The sequence below is a fragment of the Triticum aestivum genome, chromosome 1B, assembly GCF_018294505.1.
Source record: "Triticum aestivum cultivar Chinese Spring chromosome 1B, IWGSC CS RefSeq v2.1, whole genome shotgun sequence".
NCBI classification, from domain to species: Eukaryota; Viridiplantae; Streptophyta; class Magnoliopsida; order Poales; family Poaceae; genus Triticum; species Triticum aestivum.
The window spans coordinates 398098395-398118853 of NC_057795.1; the positions used below are offsets into that span (position 1 = coordinate 398098395).

General features: G+C 46.5%; 1 protein-coding gene across 1 annotated transcript; it reads left to right on the forward strand.

Moving 5' to 3' along the window:
* The first annotated feature begins 16627 nt into the window (after nucleotides 1-16627).
* Nucleotides 16628-18747, forward strand: LOC123078732 (serine carboxypeptidase-like 34). The gene is made up of 6 exons (XM_044501328.1): nucleotides 16628-17705; nucleotides 17815-17922; nucleotides 18010-18105; nucleotides 18196-18288; nucleotides 18374-18462; nucleotides 18544-18747. Exons 1-6 carry the CDS (start codon nucleotides 17405-17407, stop codon nucleotides 18745-18747), a joined length of 891 nt encoding a protein of 296 aa, XP_044357263.1. The 5' UTR covers nucleotides 16628-17404.
* The last annotated feature ends 1712 nt before the right edge of the window (nucleotides 18748-20459 follow it).

The following is a 20459-nucleotide window of genomic DNA, read 5'->3' on the forward strand; positions in this document are numbered from 1 at the left end:
TGGACAAGCCTTATTAAGGTCCTTGAAATCGACACACACGCGCCAGGATTTGTCCTTCTTTGGTACCATTACCAGGTTTGCTAGCCAGTCCGGATGTTTTATGTCTCTGATGAATCCGACTTCTAATAGTTTGGCTAGCTCCTCTCCCATTGTCTGTCTTTTGGGTTCGAAAAATCGCCGAAGAGCCTGTTTGACTGGCTTGAATTCTTTTAAGATATTTAGGCTGTGTTCTGCCAACCGGCGTGGGATTCCTGGCATGTCAGAAGGGTGCCAGGCAAAGATGTCCCAATTTTCCCGAAGGAATTCTCGTAGTGCGGCGTCTACATCAGGGTTTAATTGTGCCCCAATGGAGGCCGTTTTTGTAGGGTCCGTTGGATGGACTTGGAATTTGACTATTTCGTCCGCTGGCTTAAAAGAGGTGGACTTGGATCTTTTGTCAAGTATCACGTCATCCCTGTTCACCGTGGAGCGCAGCGCTGTGAGTTCCTCGGCCGCTAGGGCTTCAGATAACGCCTCTAGGGCTAGTGCGGCTGTCTTATTTTTGGCGTGGAGCGCTACGTCCGGATCACTGGCGAGGGTGATGATTCCGTTGGGCCCGGGCATTTTGAGCTTCATGTACCCGTAATGGGGTATAGCTTGAAAAATTGTGAATGCCTCTCGTCCTAATAAAGCGTGATATCCGCTGCTGAACGGGGCCACATGGAACGTGATCTCCTCGGACCTGTAGTTGTCCGGCGATCCGAATACTACATCCAGTGTTATTTTTCCTGTGCAGCATGCTTCCCGACTAGGGATTATTCCTCTGAAGGTTGTGTTGCTTCGCTCAATGCGGCTCCAGTCTACTTCCATTTTTCGAAGGGTTTCCTCGTAGATGAGGTTTAATCCGCTGCCACCATCCATGAGTACCTTAGTAAGGCGAAAGCCGTCCACTATTGGACTGAGGACCAATGCGGCTGGTGCTCGGGCTATTCGGAATTTAGGTTCGTCATTGGCGTTAAAGGTAATAGTCGTGTCGCTCCATGGATTTATTGTTGCTACTTGGTAGACTTCGGCAAGACTGCGGAGTGTTCGTTTCCGCATATTATTTGATGCGAAAGTCTCGAAGACTGTTAATACCGTACTGGTACTGCTGGGCTGGTTCTCTGGGGCTAGAAGCTCTTCGCCACTTTTGGCCACCTGCCGTAGTATCCAACATGCTCGAAGGCTATGTGTTGGAGTGGCGCCCTCTGTACTATGGATTTTGCAGGGTCCGCTGAGCCATCCCTCCAGTACGGTTCCGTGCCCTTTAGGGGGTTTTTGCTTTTTGGTTTTTAACCCAGGTGCTTTAATATGATGCACCCTTTTATTTCGGACTAGGGTTGTGTTCGGAGCCGGATTGTCCCAAAATTTGGTTTCGGTTTTCCAGGCACTCTCCATCGCACAGTACTTTCGTACTATGGACGCCAAGTCGGAGAAGCGTGTAATTTCACGACGACTTATGGCGTTCATGATTCCCTTGTCCGTGCAATTGTTGCAGAAGATTGAGATTGCGCTTTCCTCACGGCAGTCCTTTATCCTATCCATAACCAGGAGGAATCTGGCCTAGTAATGATGTACTATTTCAGCGGGCTCTTGCCGGATTCGAGATAGATCGCTTGTGTTCGGGTGGAATTAAATTCGGAACCCCGTCCAATCTAAGACTCAAGGGCCGAAAAGTTTTCGAACTTGGAAGCTTGGGTCGTTGGACGTTGTCCGACAAATCTGGCCCGCTGCCTGACTTTAGGTTCAGTGCTCGGTTTACGTCCGTCCCTCCGCGGGAATCCGGCATGGAGGGTTCGGGAATTCGGACATAACTTGTCCTTAATGTAGGAGAAGAGTCGTCGTGTTGTTCTTCCACCACAGCAACATGGTGGGAAGCCTGGGGAGAGTTGATCTCTCTTAGATCGGTTTTAAGCCCAATCTGATCGTAGTCTGTAGCGACTCCCAGGGCGGCGATGCGATCCAAGAGCTCGTTTAAGGAGGAGAGCTCCATCAGATCTAGCTGCTCGGCAAATTCCAAGTTGACGTGAAGATCGCTTTTGATGACCCGAGAGGTCATCGTCGTCGAGGCGGCCGAATAGGCGGTCATAAGAAAACCGCCTAGCTGGATAGTTTGGCCGATGGACAAAGCTCTTTTGGCAATGGTGTCGTCTTTAAAGACGGGACGGGGCATCCTTCCTGATTGCGACGGCACAGAGGAACTCTCAATGAAAGCACCAATGTCGGTGTCAAAACCGGCGGATCTCGGGTAGGGGGTCCCGAACTGTGCGTCTTGGCGGATGGTAACAGGAGACAAGGGACACGATGTTTTTACCCAGGTTCAGGCCCTCTCGATGGAGGTAAAACCCTACTCCTACTTGATTAATATTGATGATATGGGTAGTACAAGAGTAGATCTACCACGAGATCAAGGAGGCTAAACCCTAGAAGCTAGCCTATGGTATGATTGTTGTTCGTCCTACGGACTAAAACCCTCCGGTTTATATAGACAACGGAGAGGGCTAGGGTTACACAGAGTCGGTTACAATGGTAGGAGATCTACATATCCGTATTGCCAAGCTTGCCTTCCACGCCAAGGAAAGTCCCATCCGGACATGGGATGAAGCCTTCAATCTTGTATCTTCATAGTCTTGGAGTCCGGCCAATGATGATAGTTCGGCTATCCGGACACACCCTAGTCCAGGACTCCCTCAGTTATCATTATTCTTAATAGCATACAAGTCATCACAATAATCATCATAGATAGCAACTTTGTTCTCATAATCAATTGGAACCTCTTCCGAAATAGTGGATTCATCACTAAATAAAGTCATGACCTCTCCAAATCCACTTTCATAGTTATCACAATAATATTCTACATCCTCCAAAATAGTGGGATCATTACTTCCTAAAGTTGACACTCTTCCAAACCCACTTTCATCAATATAATCATCATAAATAGGAGGCATGCTTTCATCATAATAAATATTCTCATTAAAACTTGGGGACAAAAAATATCATCTTCATCAAACATATCATCCCCAAGCTTGTGGCTTTGCATATCATTAGCATCATGGGTATTCAAAGAATTCATACTAACAACTTTGCAATCATGCTCATCATTCAAAGATTTAGTACCAAACATTTTATAGACTTCTTCTTCTAGCACTTGAGCACAATTTTCCACCCCATCATTCTCACGAAAGATATAAAAAAGATGAAGCGTATGAGACAAACTCAATTCCATTTTTTGTACCTTTTCTTTTATAGACTAAACTAGTGATAAAACAAGAAACAAAAAGATTCAATTGCAATATCTAAAGATATACCTTCAAGCACTCACCTCCCCGGCAACAGCGCCAGAAAAGAGCTTGATGTCTACTACGCAACCTTCTTCTTGTAGACGTTGTTGGGCCACCAAGTGCAGAGGTTTGTAGAACAGTAGCAAATTTCCCTCAAGTGGATGACCTAAGGTTTATCAATCCGTGGGAGGCGTAGGATGAAGATGGTCTCTCTCTCAAACAACCGTGCAACCAAATAACAAAGAGTCTCTTGTGTCCCTAACACACCCAATACAATGGTAAATTGTATAGGTGCACTAGTTCGGCGAAGAGATGGTGATACAAGTGCAATATGGATGGTAGATATAGGTTTTTGTAATCTAAAATATAAAAACAGCAAGGTAACTAATGATAAAAGTGAGCGTAAAGTGTATTGCAATGGTAGGAAACCAGGCCTAGGGTTCATACTTTCACTAGTGCAAGTTCTCTCAACAATAATAACATAACCGGATCATATAACTATCCCTCAACATGCAACAAAGAGTCACTCCAAAGCCACTAATAGCGGAGAACAAACGAAGAGATTATGGTAGGGTACGAAACCACCTCAAAGTTATCCTTTCTGTTCTATCTATTCAAGAGTCCGTAGTAAAATAACATGAAGCTATTCTTTCCGTTCGATCTATCATAGAGTTCGTACTAGAATAACACCTTAAGACACAAATCAACCAAAACCCTAGTGTCACCTAGATACTCCATTGTCACCTCAAGTATCCGTGGGCATGATTATACGATATGCATCACACAATCAAAGATTCATCTATTCAACCAACACAAAGTACTTCAAAGAGTGACCCAAAGTTTCTACCGGAGAGTCAAGACGAAAACGTGTGCCAACCCCTATGCATAAGTTCATGGAACCCGCAAATTGATCACCAAAACATACATCAAGTGGATCACGTGAATATCCCATTGTCACCACAGATAAGCACGGCAAGACATACATCAAGTGTTCTCAAATCCTTAAAGACTCAATTCGCTAAGATAACTTCAAAGGGAAGACTCAATCCATTACAAGAGAGTAGAGGGGAGAAACATCATAAGATCCAACTATAATAGCAAAGCTCGCGATACATCAAGATCGTATCACCTCAAGAACACGAGAGAGAGAGAGAGAGAGAGAGAGATCAAACACATAGCTACTGGTACATACCCTCAGCCCCGAGGGTGAACTACTCTCTCCTCGTCATGGAGAGCGTCGGGATGATGAAGATGGCCAGCGGTGAGGGATCCCCCCCTCCGGCAGGGTGCCGGAACGGGCTCCCGAGAGGTTTTAATTTGGTGTCTACATAGGCTTGCGGCGGCAGAACTCCCGATCTATTCTGTTCCCCGAAGGTTTTAGGGTATATGGAGATATATAGGCGAAAGAAGTCGGTAAGGGGAGCCATGAGGGACCCATGAGGGTGGAGGGCGCGCCTAGGGGGAGTGGGCGCGCCCCCTGCCTCGTGGCCTCCTCGAAGCTTCCCTGACTTCAGCTCCACGTCTCCTGGATCACGTTCGTTCAAAAAATCACGCTCCCAAAGGTTTCATTCCGTTTGGACTCCGTTTTATATTCTTTTTCTTCAAAACACTGAAATAGGCAAGAAAACAACAATATGGGCTGGGCCTCCAGTTAATAGGTTAGTCCCAAAATAATATAAAAGTGCTTAATAAAGCCCATAAACATCCAAAATAGATAAGATAATAGCATGAATGCTTCATAAATTATAGATACGTTGGAGATGTATCACACAACACTGCTATGATGATGAACTGGATGAAGATGATGAAGTTCTTCAGCCCTAATGGACGATCCACCTTGCCAACCTCAACTTGCTGCATGAATGCTCTCGCACATACTTGGAGTAAGCATCTTCTGCTACCTGCCTAGTCTTAAACCCTCCTTTGTGGTTGTTGTCGTCGTACCTTGAAACTTGTTTGTTGCAAGCTTCCCATGAACTGTATACCCCTAGAACCCTACCTTCGAACACCACATACCACTTGCCCTGGCAGTGCAAATGAGCAATAAGTTCAAGCAACAAGCATTTGAACACACAAACAACAAGTAATGAAGAACTCTAGGAGCAAGCAATGGAGCATAAAGCATTAGTGAGCATGCATGATCATAGCAAGTTCAACCTACCACTACTTTCATGTCATCCTACCACCACATCCAAAAGAGGGTGTAATCCTACCACCGCAAGTTCGTGATCACCACAAGGATCACCATGAGGGGTTAGTATATACAACGTCGCCAAAATATACAGACCATAAGATTGTTTTCAAGCCCTAACTACACAAAATATACATTGTCATCATCATCATCGTCCTTGTCATTATCGCCGTCGAGGATCATGCACGCCATCGCCACCAGCAGAAGCAACACAAGTAGTAGTGCTTGCCCAGCCAGGTCCTCAGCCAGAGCACCCTGTGGGCTGCTCCCATGGCAACAAACCCAACACCCTAGGCTTTGTTATCCAACAGGTGGCTGAGAGCCACCATGAGAGCCTCTGGGCTGAAGCCAATCTGCTCCATGATGGCGCCGTAGATCTCAGGGTGAACGTCCACACTCTTGCTCGCCTTGATGGCGGTGGCCACCTCCTTCACTGCCTCAGTCATTCTGCTGAAGACGCTCAGCTCCTCCTCCATGAAGCCTGCCCGCTTCCTCTTCCTATCAAGCACAGGAACGTGCTCACCATCCTTCTCAAGAGCATCAACGTTGATGGTGTTTTACTCCTGGGTGTCTGGATACTCGAGCATCAGCGAGCCCAGCGGCTGACTAGAGCCCATGGCATGCTTGCCGGTTCCCAGCCCGAAGGAGAAGATCTGCTGCATCTGGTGGTAGTTATGGATAGAGGTGTTGAGGAACTATGCGTCCTTTGGGTGAGCCTAAGAAGAAACAGGGCGGAGAGTTAGTTATAATGGCAATGGTTCATAGGCTTAAACTACTGGTTTGTTAGAATGGCATGGTTTGTGAGCTAACAACGATGTGACCTTGGTAGTGCTCTGCCTCCAGAAGGTCGAGCAGGTCTCCTCATCCCATGAAGCACCGCTGAGGTCTCTCAGCTTGGACACGGTGATCCACCTCGCTCTCTGTTGGGGAACATAGTAATTTCAAAAAATTCCTACGTACACGCAAGATCATGGTGATGGCATAGCAACGAGAGGGGAGAGTGTTGTCCATGTACCCTCGTAGACCGTAAGCGGAAGCGTTATGACAACGCGGTTGATGTAGTCGTACGTCTTCACGATCCGACCGATCCAAGTACCGAACGTACGGCACCTCCGAGTTCAGCACACGTTCAGCTCGATGACGATCCCCGGGCTCCGATCCAGCAAAGCTTCGGGGATGAGTTCCGTCAGCACGACGGCGTGGTGATGATGATGATGCTCTACCGGCGCAGGGCTTCGCCCAAACTCCGCGACGATATGACCGAGGTGGAATATGGTGGAGGGGGGCACCGCACACGGCTAAGGAACGATCCGTAGATCAACTTGTGTTGTTGTGTCTAGAGGTGCCCCCCTGCCCCTGTATATAAAGGATCCAGGGGGAGGGGGTCGGCCGGCCAGGAGGGGCGCGCCAGGAGGAGTCCTCCTCCCACCGGGAGTAGGACTCCCCCCCTTCCTTGTTGGAGTAGGAGAGAAGGAAAGAGGGGGAGAGGGGGAAGGAAAAGGGGGCTGCACCCCTTGTCCAATTCGGACCAGAGGGGGGCTGTGCACCTCCTTCCTTTCGGCCTCTCTCCTCTATTCCCGTACGGCCCAATAAGGCCCATATACTCCCCGGCGAATTCCCGTAACTCTCTGGTACTCCGAAAAATACCCGAATCACTCGGAACCTTTCCGAAGTCCGAATATAGTCGTCCAATATATCGATCTTTACGTCTCGACCATTTCGAGACTCCTCGTCATGTCCCCGTTCTCATTCGGGACTCCGAACTCCTTCGGTACATCAAAACTCATAAACTCATAATATAACTGTCATCGAAACCTTAAGCGTGCGGACCCTACGGGTTCGTGAACTATGTAGACATGACCTAGAACTATTCTTGGTCAATAACCAATAGCAGAACCTGGATGCCCATATTGGCTCCTACATATTCTACGAAGATCTTTATCGGTCAAACCGCATAACAACATACTTTGTTTCCTTTGTCATCGGTATGTTACTTGCCCGAGATTCGATCGTCGGTATCCAATACCTAGTTCAATCTCGTTACTGGCAAGTCTCTTTACTCGTTACGTAATGCATCATTCCGTAACTAACTCATTAGCTACATCGCTTGCAAGGCTTATAGTGATGTGCATTACCGAGAGGGCCCAGAGATACCTCTCCGACAATCGGAGTGACAAAACCTAATCTCGAAATACGCCAACCCAACATGTACCTTTGGAGACACCTGTAGTACTCCTTTATAATCATCCAGTTACGTTGTGACGTTTGATAGCACCCAAAGTGTTCCTCCGGTAAACGGGAGTTGCATAATCTCATAGTTACAGGAACATGTATAAGTCATGAAGAAAGCAATAGCAATATACTAAACGATCAAGTGCTAGGCTAACGGAATGGGTCATGTCAATCACATCATTCTCCTAATGATGTGATCCCGTTAATCAAATGACAACACATGTCTATGGTTAGGAAACATAACCATCTTTGATTAATGAGCTAGTCAAGTAGAGGCATACTAGTGACGTTATGTTGGTCTATGTATTCACACATGTATTATGTTTCCGGTTAATACAATTCTAGCATGAATAATAAACATTTATCATGATATAAGGAAATAAATAATAACTTTATTATTGCCTCTAGGGCATATTTCCTTCACTCTCCACTTCCTTAGGTGGTTGTACACTTGGGTCGAGGTGACCTTCTGTCCACAGAAGTCGAACACCTGCTTTGCAACAAGGTTCAAGTGCACCTCCTTAAAGCCCTTGTCAGTCCTCACCCCACTAGCTATGATCTCACACATCTTGTTAAGCACAAAAGTGAAGATGAACGGCTGCCATTTCATGTTGTTCCCCCTGCCATCCTTCTTCTCCTTTGCGGCTGCCTTTTGAGCAGCAGCGTGAGCAACAACATTGGGCTGAGCCAGCACAAATGGAGGAACCCTAGGCGGCACCTCGAAAACCTCTGAATCAGGAGGCATCTGGTCCATAGGAGGCTGGGAGTCCTCGACATACGACGTGGGGAACTGGCTCTCGGACATCATGAGGGCCTGACTAAACTCTTGTGTGGTCATGTCCTACATAAGTAAGCGTCATCAACACCACAAGACATGGATAGTAGGAACTAGCAGTATAATATGGACAGATCGAACTAGCAACAACACATGCACACATGGATGATCTAGTTGAAGACAACACTACCAAACCCATCAAAGCATACCACAACTCAACACAGCATAACGGAGCACTAATAATGGACTCATGGATGATCTTATTCAACACTTGCACACTAGCATACCACACATCTAAGCATACTACCGATCCATCTATGACCACTAGCTACCAACACTTACCCATATGGAAACAACCCCTAGCATGCTCCAAATCCATCACAAGTAGCCACTACAACATCACAGTCAAACAGATCAGAAGATCTAACCCTACCACATGGGCAGATCTAGCTAGAACTAGTAGGGAGGACGTGCTGATTGAACTTATAAACGCCATCAGAAGAGCCGCGGAGGAGGTGCCTGGCACGTCGGAGAGGAGGAGGAGTCGATCCGCCGCCGCAGTCAATCGGTCGCCGGAGTAGTTGCGCTGCGTACCTCGTCGTCGAAGTGGATCTGCACCGGAGGGAAAGCTCGAGAGGGGGGAAATGGTGGCAGGAGTTTTGCCACGGCGGTCACCCTTGATATATAGGGTGACCGAATCGGCGGGCGGTGACTCGAATTCGTGCTGCCGCTTTTTTGGAGATGTGCCTTCGCTCCCGCCATCTCCCTGCTTGCAGCTGCACGCCGCAGCATTCCCCTCCCCTGCATCGCTTGAGTCTGGCTCGCTGGAAACGGCCAATTCGGCCGTTCCTAGCGGGCTTGGCTGAGGGGTGGCTTTGAGGTTCGTGATGTGTGTGACAAACAGTAACCACTTGCATCCAAACATCTCATTTTCTGTCCGCGCGGGCCTGACCCGATCTAATGCAGGCAACCAAACGGGTCCCAACTGCTTGCTTGCCAGCACGCGCATCTACTCTGGTACCACTACGATATTTTCACTGCTTGGTCCGCGAGAGGAGCCGACCACTGTTTCTCCCAAGAAGCAATTTCATACGTGGTCGGCATGTTCCAAGCGGAGATATACGTACTACTAGTATCAATGTTGGCCTGCGATGCGAACATTGATGACACACGGGCCACGGCGCTCCATCCATTCACCCATGCATGAATGCATGTAATCGATCAATCGATGGCGTGCGGGTCCCAGCTGGATGCATGTGTACGTGGACTGCAGAGTAGACGCGGCACAGCACATGGCGTACACACGACGTGTCGACGTCGACACCGTGCCCATCACTGTCAGAATTAAGTCGATGTGGCCTACAACTGTATGCTCATGCTCATGCGTGTGCTGCGGTTGAGTGTTAGCAAAGAGTTTTTCCTGTCTTGTGGAAAAGGAGGACAAGTCAGTTCATCTGTACTGGACGTTTAACTTATGTTGAGAAGAGACAAACAGCTCCTGGGGATTAGGGTCACGTCGCCCCACCGCCAAGTTTGTCGGCATTGCTATCCGAGGATGACTAATCAGCCGTAGAACATGGACATGATCATGAAATTTCATGATGATGATGACAATAGACGGCGACAGTGGATGGATAGTTTGAAGGGGAATGCCCCTTTCCCACTCCTCTTCCTCCCGTGTTGCTCGTGGACCAGGTGAAAACCCAAATCCCTCGGGATTGGGCGGCAGCGACGCCGTGGGCGCCGTCACCCTCAAGGGGGTGCCGTCTTTGGTGAGCTTTGGGGGAAGTGTGCTTGTTCCGGTTGGGGGTTGCTCGGTCTTCAGCAGCCTTGCCGTGTAGCTTGCTTCTCCTCGTGTGCAGATAACAGTTATTGCCGATGCTTGCCTTGGATGAGCTCCAAGTAGTTTGGCGGTGGTGTCCTGGTGTGGTATTCCGGTTGGCAACGGCGTCGGTCGCTCTTTAGCCCTCGGGTGGGCGTCTCCACCTTTCGACGGATCGGCGCCCTTCGTGCCAGGGCGAGGGGGCAGGGAGCCCCCTTCAGAGGTGGAGGAGGGCGACATCGACGGCCAGAGCCCATGGAGCTGACAACGAAACTCCTCCAACTACTGTTTGTTTTCCCCAAGCTTTGCTGGTGCCTGCGTGTTGTTCTGCTCGCCGTGGAGGGCTTCTTCGACTTCTAGCTGGACTTGTGCTTTAGTTTCCATATCCTTGCTAGTAGTTTGTAGTAGCCAGATAGCTTTTACACAGCACCTTGTATCGGCTTGCTGTTTTGTTCTTTGTTTCCTTTGTTTATTAGATGTAATCCTGGCCGGTTGATGGCTTTGTTAATTCAAAGCCGGGCTCTTCTTGAGCCTTCGTTCTAAAAAAAAAGAATGGACCAGCCTAAGAAACTGCCCTAAGGCCTACGCGTACCATGCTTTTGTTTTAAGCCCAAGTTAGTTAGAACACGTCTAATTAGTCAATAATTATCTGCTAAAGCATGAGCTGGAAGCACGGCTACTACTACTAGGCACTAGCACGCATCGACCGGATACTGATTAACTGAAAAGCAAGCGGGAGTGGGAGCATAGTGCTCCTTAAACAATTGGATTTTGTAGAGCTGCACCGATCCTGCGTCGTGAGAGGTGAAGGGCGACGATGGAAGCACAAAGCGGAAACGCTGCGGCCGTACCCAGGCCAGTAAAAGCCAAAGCCGGCGCGGCGCGGAAACTTTGACTCGATCGGAGTCAGATTGGCCGTCAGTCGTCAGGCATCCACCGGCCGTGGGCGCCGCATCTGCATGCTACAGCATCCAAATTAATCGTTGGGTTGGGTGCAACGCGATGCACGTACCTACTCCACTGACATTTCACGCTGCATCTTACACGTCCGGCAAGTCGGCAGCCACGAGTGTGGCCTCGGCAACCCGGCGCTTGATTTGATTTCTCGGCGAACCGCCCGCTTCGCTGAGTCCGTCTCGTGCTCTCTGGTCTTGGATCCTCGCGGGCTCGCGGCCTGACGGAGCAGGTAACGCGTGTAGAGGTAGTCGTGGACACGACCGGCGGAGTGCACGCCGCGAGGCAGCTGCGTGTGCCGCCGAGCCGACGACTGGAGGAGAGAGCGGAGTCACCAGAGACCTCGTTCTCGGGAGACGGTTGTTTGCTCTGGCTCAAGGTTTTCCCTCAATCACGTCGTATGGGACCGGCCCGTTCGCGCGCGTATAGCCAGTAAAAAATAGCATAGGAAATGGGAGAAGTAGAGATCAACCCATGGTCTTCACCGGGAACATAGGCGCTGCTAGTCACTCCGCTCAGGTCCATTTCGTGGTAACTTGTAGAGGCGCGTCCTATTTGAGGCGATTCGAGCCGGTTTCTTTGTCTTTTTCGTTTTTTTGTTGTTTTTTCTTCACCATTTTTTATATTTTGAATTTTGTTCCTTTCTTTTCCATTTTTTTCTTTTTTAAGTTTTCTTTGTTCTTTTGGTTCTTATTCTACTATTTTTGTATATGTCAACAACATTTTTCTAATACACATCTAACATTTTTTCAAATATTTGATTAATATTTTCTAAATGCAACATTACCATTTATTGAACACATGGTCGGCATTTTTCTATACACATTTAACATTTTTCAAATGCTTGATTAACATTGTCTAAATACTTCTTCATCATTTTTTCAAATGCTTGATTAACATTTGTCATATACATGATCAACAAATTTCTTCATTTTTAATACATGGTCAATATTTATCGTAAACACATTCAACGTTGTTCAAATGCTTGATCAACATTTTCCAAATACCCGTTCAATATTTTTTTCAAATGCTTGATTAACATTCATCATTTCTTTAATAAATTGTCAACATTTTATTTATACACGTTAAACTTTGTCTGAATGCTTGTTCAGCATTTTTCAAATACTTGTTCAACGTTTTTAATACTTACTAAACATTTTCTGAACACTTGTTCAACATTTTACGAATACTCGTTCAGCATTTTTCAAATACTCGTTCAATATATTTTTTAAATGCTTGATTAACATTTTTATATACATGACCAAGAAATTTCATTATTTTTTAAATACATGGTTAACATTTTTTACACACATTCTACATTTTTCAAAGCATGCTTTAAAAAATATATTATGTTAAGTAAAAATTTCTAATATATATGTTTAGAATATTTAGAAGTGTAAATAAAACTAAAAATGGAATAAAAAGATAAAAAACAGAAAAAGAAAACGAGGCAATGTACCTACCTCGAACTAGGCCGGATCATATCCTCGCACGCTTCAGCGAGTCAGAAGACTCAACTCGCTGTACACGAGACATCGCAGCACCCGAATCCTATTCGCCGCTGGCTGGCTGCAGCAAATTGCTGTGGCTTCACACATGCCCGCGAGCAAGCGAATCCGAGATAAACCGGCCAAATTGACGCATCACATGTCCGAGCCACCCGGTTTTGGCAATGTTTCTGACCGGTTTTGTGAACCTCCTACAAGATTCCTGAATCCCCATTTTTTATCTTTATTTATACCTTTAATGACTTTTCCGATTTTCTGTTTAGTTTTTTGTTTCTTTTTTATTTCTTTACTATTTTCTCCATAAATTCATAAAAAAACAAAAATCAAATATTGAAAAAATCACTTTGCAAAACGTTTAGAATTTCCAAAAAAATTAAAAAAATGCATTTTCAGTGTCGCCTCTCTGGGGAGCACCTCTTGAGTGCCCCTGGCGCTCATGCATACCCTTGGCAGCCCGCGGTCAATTAAGTCACTCATATGGATCACTTTCGCACACCTCGGTCGCCAACAAGTACTGGTTCACTAAAAAAATATACATTTGTATATAAAAAATGTATATTCGGAAGAAAAAAATATTCTCGCAACTCTAAAAAGTTTATGGAATTAAAAAAAAGTTCATGAATTACTTTATTCCCTGCAAATTTAAAAACTAATTTTGATTGAAAAAATATCCACGAAATAAAAAAGTTATTGAATATATATTTAACTAAAAACTATTCCTGAATTTAAGATTATTTTATCCAATTGCAAAAATAGTTCACGAATTTAAAAATCACCACTTTGAAAAATGATCTTAGTTTTTTTAAAATCTCATGATTTAAAAAAATAGAAAATTAAAAATTAAAGAAAAAACAAAAACAAAATAAAAACCCTAATAGAAAACTGCCAGAAAACATAAGTGAAAACTGCCAATGAAAATATGAAACTGTCAAAGAAAACAGAAGTAAAAACATAGAGAAAACGACCCTAAAAATCGAGGAAACTTTGAAGCTGGTGGAGGAAAGTCTATGGGCCCCGACCCACTTATAACAAACTAAGGAAGGCCGTATGAGTGAGTGGAGTGATGGTCATTTTCAGAGATGATTCCGCCAAATGCTAATCATCTTCTGGCCTTTAAACATGCTAGCCTTCTGCCAAACATATCACCTTCCGCGCAGGTGGCTTTTGTTTGTTATGTAGATGTCCGGACTCTTGTAAAATCCCTACTTTACTTCTAATTGCGGGAAAACTGACGTCCGGACTGCTCCGCGGACCGATGAGGTACCACGTTAGATGGCATATGTGTGCAGACCGCTCAATCCATATGGTTGCAGGTGGTTCGAGGGTCCACGTTGAAGATATCCTGAGCCCCAAATAGGATTTCCTCTTGTTTTTGGGTGGCATCAAGGTTGCGTAAGTTTGTGGGTGTTTATGACCAAGAGAATGATTCTCAGTCTAGACCGGCAAGGCTGAGGATGAAGCATTAACCGGCCTAGCACGAGGCCTAATTACTTGTTGATTCTTTCTTGAAAATGTTGGAAATCATTCTATTATCTTTTGTTTCTTCGGCCGTCTCTATTAAGTGACGCGCGTCTCTGTGGAGCCACTCATCTCCTTTTAGTCTTATCCCTTCTAGCCTTATCCGTATCCACGCGTTTTCTGTCACGACTTCCTTTTCTTCCTCGAAAAAACTCCCTTCGATTTCTCTCACACATTGCATCGTCAGGTGAGTGTTGCCGCCACATGCCACCCACAGTTTCAACACCCCCCCCCCCCCCCCCCCCCCCCGTTGGCCACCGTGCTACAAGGCCCCGCCATTGTTGCAAAATTCCTGGCCATCGCTCGCATGCCATACCTCCCCCCCTTAAGGGCATCTTCAATGCGAGGCGCTAGTGGAGGGCGCCAGGAAATAGTTCCTGGTATATTGGTGGTTGCGTAAGTGATTCCCTACCAAATCCTAGCGTCAGGCGCAAGAGAGATGCAAAGTAGTGCATCGGGCGCTTGGTGTTTTCTCAAGTACGCACTGAACACGAGCAATCCTTGGTCTCTGTTGCCGATTTGCATGTAGCGCCTCTAATTAGCGTCCCCCATTGGAAGACGAGGCTTCTAGGTGCCTTTTTATTATTTTTAATATTATTTTTTCTCCCTAAGCGTCTAGCTAAGAGCCTTCATTGTAGATGCCCTAACTCACCACGTTGCACTGCTCTAACTCACCCCAATAGCTACAATGACCATTGCTGCTCCGTGCTTCTGCAACGTCGTTCGTGTCCAATAGGCAACTGCAAACATCATTTGTGTTGCGATGAGCGAACGTAACATTGCCCATGTTGGAAGGAGTGGCTGCAATCGTCATCTGTGTTTTGATGGCGGCGACCTGACCCACTACTTGTTGAACTCAACCGTTGCTTGTTGAACTTTCTAATTCCTAACTGGTCTGTGGCATTATTAATTCAGAGCTAGGCTCGTCTCGTGCCTCTTCTCTAAAAATGATGAGTTATTTATGAGATAGACCTTAATATGAACCTATTATAAGCATAGCAATATGCTTTGGGCGGTGTCAGGCATTTGTCATTATTATTTTCAGTTCTATGATTTAATATGCATCATTTCCATAGGGGCACTACGTATAAGTATTTAAGCAAGTTGAATATTTTATCCGAAGTCCTTATTAATCGAGTTGTAAAAAGAACTCAATACAAACTTATTAGCATAATTATGTCTTCGTCACTTTGAGATCAGCATTTCTGGTCTGTTGAATGATTCCGCTGTGCCGTCTCAGTGACATCATATCAATTATATACATGATCATGTCACCTGCTCCCTCTTTCTAAGAATGTAAGGTGCCCCTTTAACTTTGCGCGGTCTTTAATGAATGATTTTGATCACTAATATATAAAAAATAATTAAATTGGGCATGTATAATTTGTATTGCCATATTTACTTTGTAAAATAATTTGATTTTATATGTTTTCATATTAATGAGGTAACCATATTGTTAATGAAAATTATAGTTAAAGTTGGATGTCTCGCGTATTCATGTATGTGAGCGACTTCGATTGTACTGTGTTTTCAGAAACACTAAAAAAAGTTAAGTGCGCCTTATTAGTATTTTTTTCTCAAGTACGCATGAGTGTGCATACTATTAAAAAAGAGGACGGGCGTAAAGAGCCCCTCCACATTGGCAGTTACAGGTTACATTTAACTCCTCTCTTTCGTCCATCTCTCTGTGGTCGTGAAGAGTGGCTCGATGTCGCCCTTAAAAAGGCCCACTCTCTTCCAAGTCCTACCCTCAAGGACGATTCTACTTAGAGAACTCGAAGGTGTAGCACCATCGAAACGACCACATTCCAATGTTTTCATAGCTCCCACATCCCTAGAAGAAATAAGGCTCGAGTGTCTCTCGCCCCCAACCTCGTGTCAACCTTGTCGGTGCACCAATCCTCCTAGCCTCCAACACCGTGTCCATTCCGGTCTGTTCATCGCTAGGCATATACCGGTCTAGATTTCCCTCGCGAACACACAACCGATGAAGAGATGATTGATGCTCTCCTCCTCTTGGTCACAAAACGGGCATGCTTCCTGGTGATCCAATACACGACGCGCAAGCCTGTCCAAAGTCCAGCATCGGTTTTGAAAAGCCGTCCAAGGGTAAAAACGGAGGAAGTATTATATAGTGTCGTTTTCAATGCAGACAGCAAAGCCTTTTCCGGTGAATGATACTTTGGGATAAAGGACAATGCTTCCTTTGATGCTTATGGTGATAAAACTGATACTTGTTTGTCTGCGTACTAATAGCCGGGACAACAAATAGTACTCCCTCTGTCCCAAAATATAAGAACATTTTTGACACTACACTAGTGTCAAAAACGTTCTTATATTATGGGACGGAGGGAGTACTTTTTTATTCCTTTATAATGTAGCATTAAGGCAATTCAAAATAATGAACACACAGACTTGGCTTCTTCCGAATTAGGATGTATAAAGACAACACTAACACACACACACAAAGGATCAAGTCATATAAGATCGAAACAATGCCTACACGGATGAAAAAACAATAAAAAAAAAGAGAAAATAGCAACGATAATCCACACCAAACACTTGATGAGCCAACAAAGATGATGTAAGCACACGCGATTCCGGCATGGACACGACCACGCAAACTAGAAACCGTGTGCACAATACACAAGCACTCCCGATTGTAAGAGACATTTGCGGAGCCAAAAACATTTGTCGATGCATGAGTAACGGGCGAGAAGCCACAGTTACCCACAATGTTTTATTTTTCCAAAAAATATAGGCAAGCACTGAAGCTGTGTTGTGGGATTGTACACCCATGCTCACAGCCTTCGTTGCTTTCCAAACTGAAATTATCAGTAAAAGTAAGTATATATGGCTAATCTTTCTTACTGCTGGTCTTTCATGAATAACAACATTGCTAAATCATATTGTTAAAGAGTAATTATGTAATTCTGAGCAAGAGGGAGAATCAGGCCAACAAGAAAAGGTTGATGCCGGCCAAGGACTCGATCTACTTGTCAGTTGTCTCTGCACTCCACACACTGTCTCTGTACTATAAATGCTTCATTCCAGTGCCTAACTTCTCTACAATCCCAACCAAAACGAGCTAACAAACCTTAGACAATGGAGGTTTCCACGTTACCCTGCTTGCTACTTGTGTCTGCAGCACTGGCACTCTGTTGTGCAGCTGCAGCAGCAGCACGGCCTGAAAGTGCAACAGCAAACCTTGACGCAGCCACAATGGCCGCGCAAGAGCTTGACCGCGTCGCCTCGCTGCCGGGGGCGCCGAGCTACTCATATGCGTTCAAGCACTACTCCGGGTACGTCACGACCGATGAGCGCCTCGGCAAGGCACTGTTCTATTGGTTCTTCGAGGCTATGGAGAAGCCTGACGAGAAGCCACTGGTCCTATGGTTAAATGGAGGTTGCTAACTGATTTACTGTATTTTAACTTGGAGCTTCAGAAAACTTTGTGGGTGAAAGATGTACATGTAATGTAGCTGTACATCGTGTGTTTTTTGCAAAATTTGCAGGACCCGGGTGTTCTTCTGTAGGGTTTGGGCAGGCGCAGGAGCTCGGGCCATTTCTTGTGAAGAAAGATGTGCCTGAGCTCGAGCTCAATCCGTATGCCTGGAACCAAGGCAAGTGCAAACCAAGACTAACATATTAGACTTACAATTTTCATGCCAATGGAAGCATGCATAGCTTACTGTCTGGTGAACTTTCAGCTGCCAACTTGCTGTTCCTGGACTCTCCAGCGGGTGTTGGATTTTCGTACACGAACACGTCTTTCGAAATAGATCCACCGGGAGACAATTCCACGGGTATGCAAGAAATATATATGTTTCCTCTTCTATCCAAACATGAAGGGATTTCTTCCCAAGATAACATGACATTTCATTCGTCCTTTGCAGCACACGGTTCATACGCTTTCCTCGTCAGGTGGTTTCAAAGGTTCCCCCAGCACAAAACGAAAGAGTTCTACATAGCTGGAGAGAGCTATGCAGGTCTGCCAACTTATCCATAGATTGTACTACTGTATTCATGATCTGAATTTTGCTTATTCTAGTTCTCTTGCCACTGGATCACTAGGACACTACATTCCACAGTTAGCGAATGTCATCGTGGAGGAGAACAAGAAGGCCTCCAAAGAAAACTACATAAACTTCAAAGGCATCCTGGTACATACGCTGATATCCAGTTCACTCTCTAAAAATTTCACTAGTACTTATTGATCATGTTTTTTCTTCTTCCGATTCTAGATCGGGAACGCGTACATGGACGGGGACACAGACTTGCAGGGGATCGTGGACTCGGCGTGGCACCACGCCATCATCTCCGACACGCTCTACAGCGCCTTCCTCAAGTCCTGCGACTTCAGCATTGAGATCCTGTCTCCGGAGTGCGACGCGGCACTGAGCGAGTTCTTTCTTCTCTACAAACTCATAGACGTCTACAGCCTCTAGTGGGCCCTGCTGCGCGCGGGCCCTGCCAGTGGGCCTCGCCGCCACTGCCTGAGGCGGCCTCACCTGGCGGACACTGCTGGCCGACAGCTGCTGCTGCTCGCTGGCCGAGGCGCGGGCCCCGCCGCCACTAGCGCAGGCGGCCCGTTGCTGCAAGCCGCCCTCTTTTTGTGTCATTCTGTTTATGCTTGTGTGTTCATTTGCATACCATTTTCCAATATGCTTGCATGATATACAATGGTAGGCATTTCAAGCTTTGGAGGCATTCAAGGTCCAAGACAATGGCAAGTGCTTCAACCTCTCCCATTGCTTTTAGGGTCATCAAATACGAGGAGAAGTTCAAGGCGCAATATGCCACCCTCGAGTCGCGTGGGGGGAAGCAAGCCGTGGAGGAGGTTGGGAACGGCAAGAAGGTACGACTGCGGGGGAGACCAACTCCAAGAAGGAGGACAAGCGGGATGCAGCGTCGAACGCCTTGATCTCAAGCTTGGAGGGCATGATGAGCAAGAAGGACTCAAGGGAGGAGGAGTGTCGGCGTTACAAAGAAGAGCAAATGAACTCCTTCATGGAGATCCAAAGGAGGAGGCTTGAGATGTACGCGGAGGAGCAAGCCAAGATGCTAGAGATCGAGGCCACCAACGCCAAGACCAAGGCGAAAGAAGTGTCTCTTGTGAGCATGACGACCGGGGTGGAGATCATGAAGGTGGATCTCAACACCGTGTCACCAAGGAAGAGGCCGTGGTTCGAGAAGACGCAGGCCGACATGGTCAAGTTCGACGACGACTGTGTTAAACATAGATAGCGTGACAGCCTAGGAGTTACATTACTTGTGCATTGTATCAGGTAGTTAGAGAGGATATTCATCTTGTAACCATAGTACTTATCTCTATCCTTTCTTCTCTCTCAAGATTGTAATCTCCAACTGTATGCGCTATCCCAGGGAGGTGCGCCCCTGGTCTATAAACACGTAACAGCGCCCCTCATGATGAGGTAAGATGCTTTCGCCTAACGCACATGGTAATCAGAGACTCCTCTTCCAAACCCTAGCTTCCATCAATCTCCATAGTGCCAAGCCATATCTTCCTCCAGTGCCACCCAATCCAACCTCAGCGGCCAAGTCACGGAGAAGCTCTCCCGAATGAACTACGTCTTGTGGCGAACGCAAGTTACGCCGCAGCTGAGGGGAGCCGGGCTCTTCGGCTACGTCGATGGGACTATGCCGGAACCCACCCGCCTCCTCATCACCAAGAACAAGGACGGCAAGGAAACGTCCGAGCCCAACCCTCTCCATCCCATCTGGGTGAGGGAGGATCAGCATGTGCTCGGCTACCTCCTCAACAACCTCTCCAAAGAAGTGCTCATCGCGGTGACCGCGGTCACCACTGCGCACACCCTCTGGGTGGTGCTCGCAGGCATGTTTTCCTCTCAATCTCTGAGTTGTGTAAACAACATTCACACTGCCTTGATCAATGCATAGAAGGGCAACCAATCGGTTGCTGCATACTATGCTCACATGTGTGGTCTTGCTGATGAACTCGCTGCAACCGGCAAGCCCATCCAGGATGATGAGCTCACTCCTACCTGCTGCATGGGCTGGACATGGACTACCAGCCCCTCGTCTCCGCCCTCGACGCCCGCGTCACACCGGTCTCCCTCGACGAGCTGTACGCCATGCTGAGCAGTTTTGATCAGCGTGTCGCCCAGTTTCATAGCAC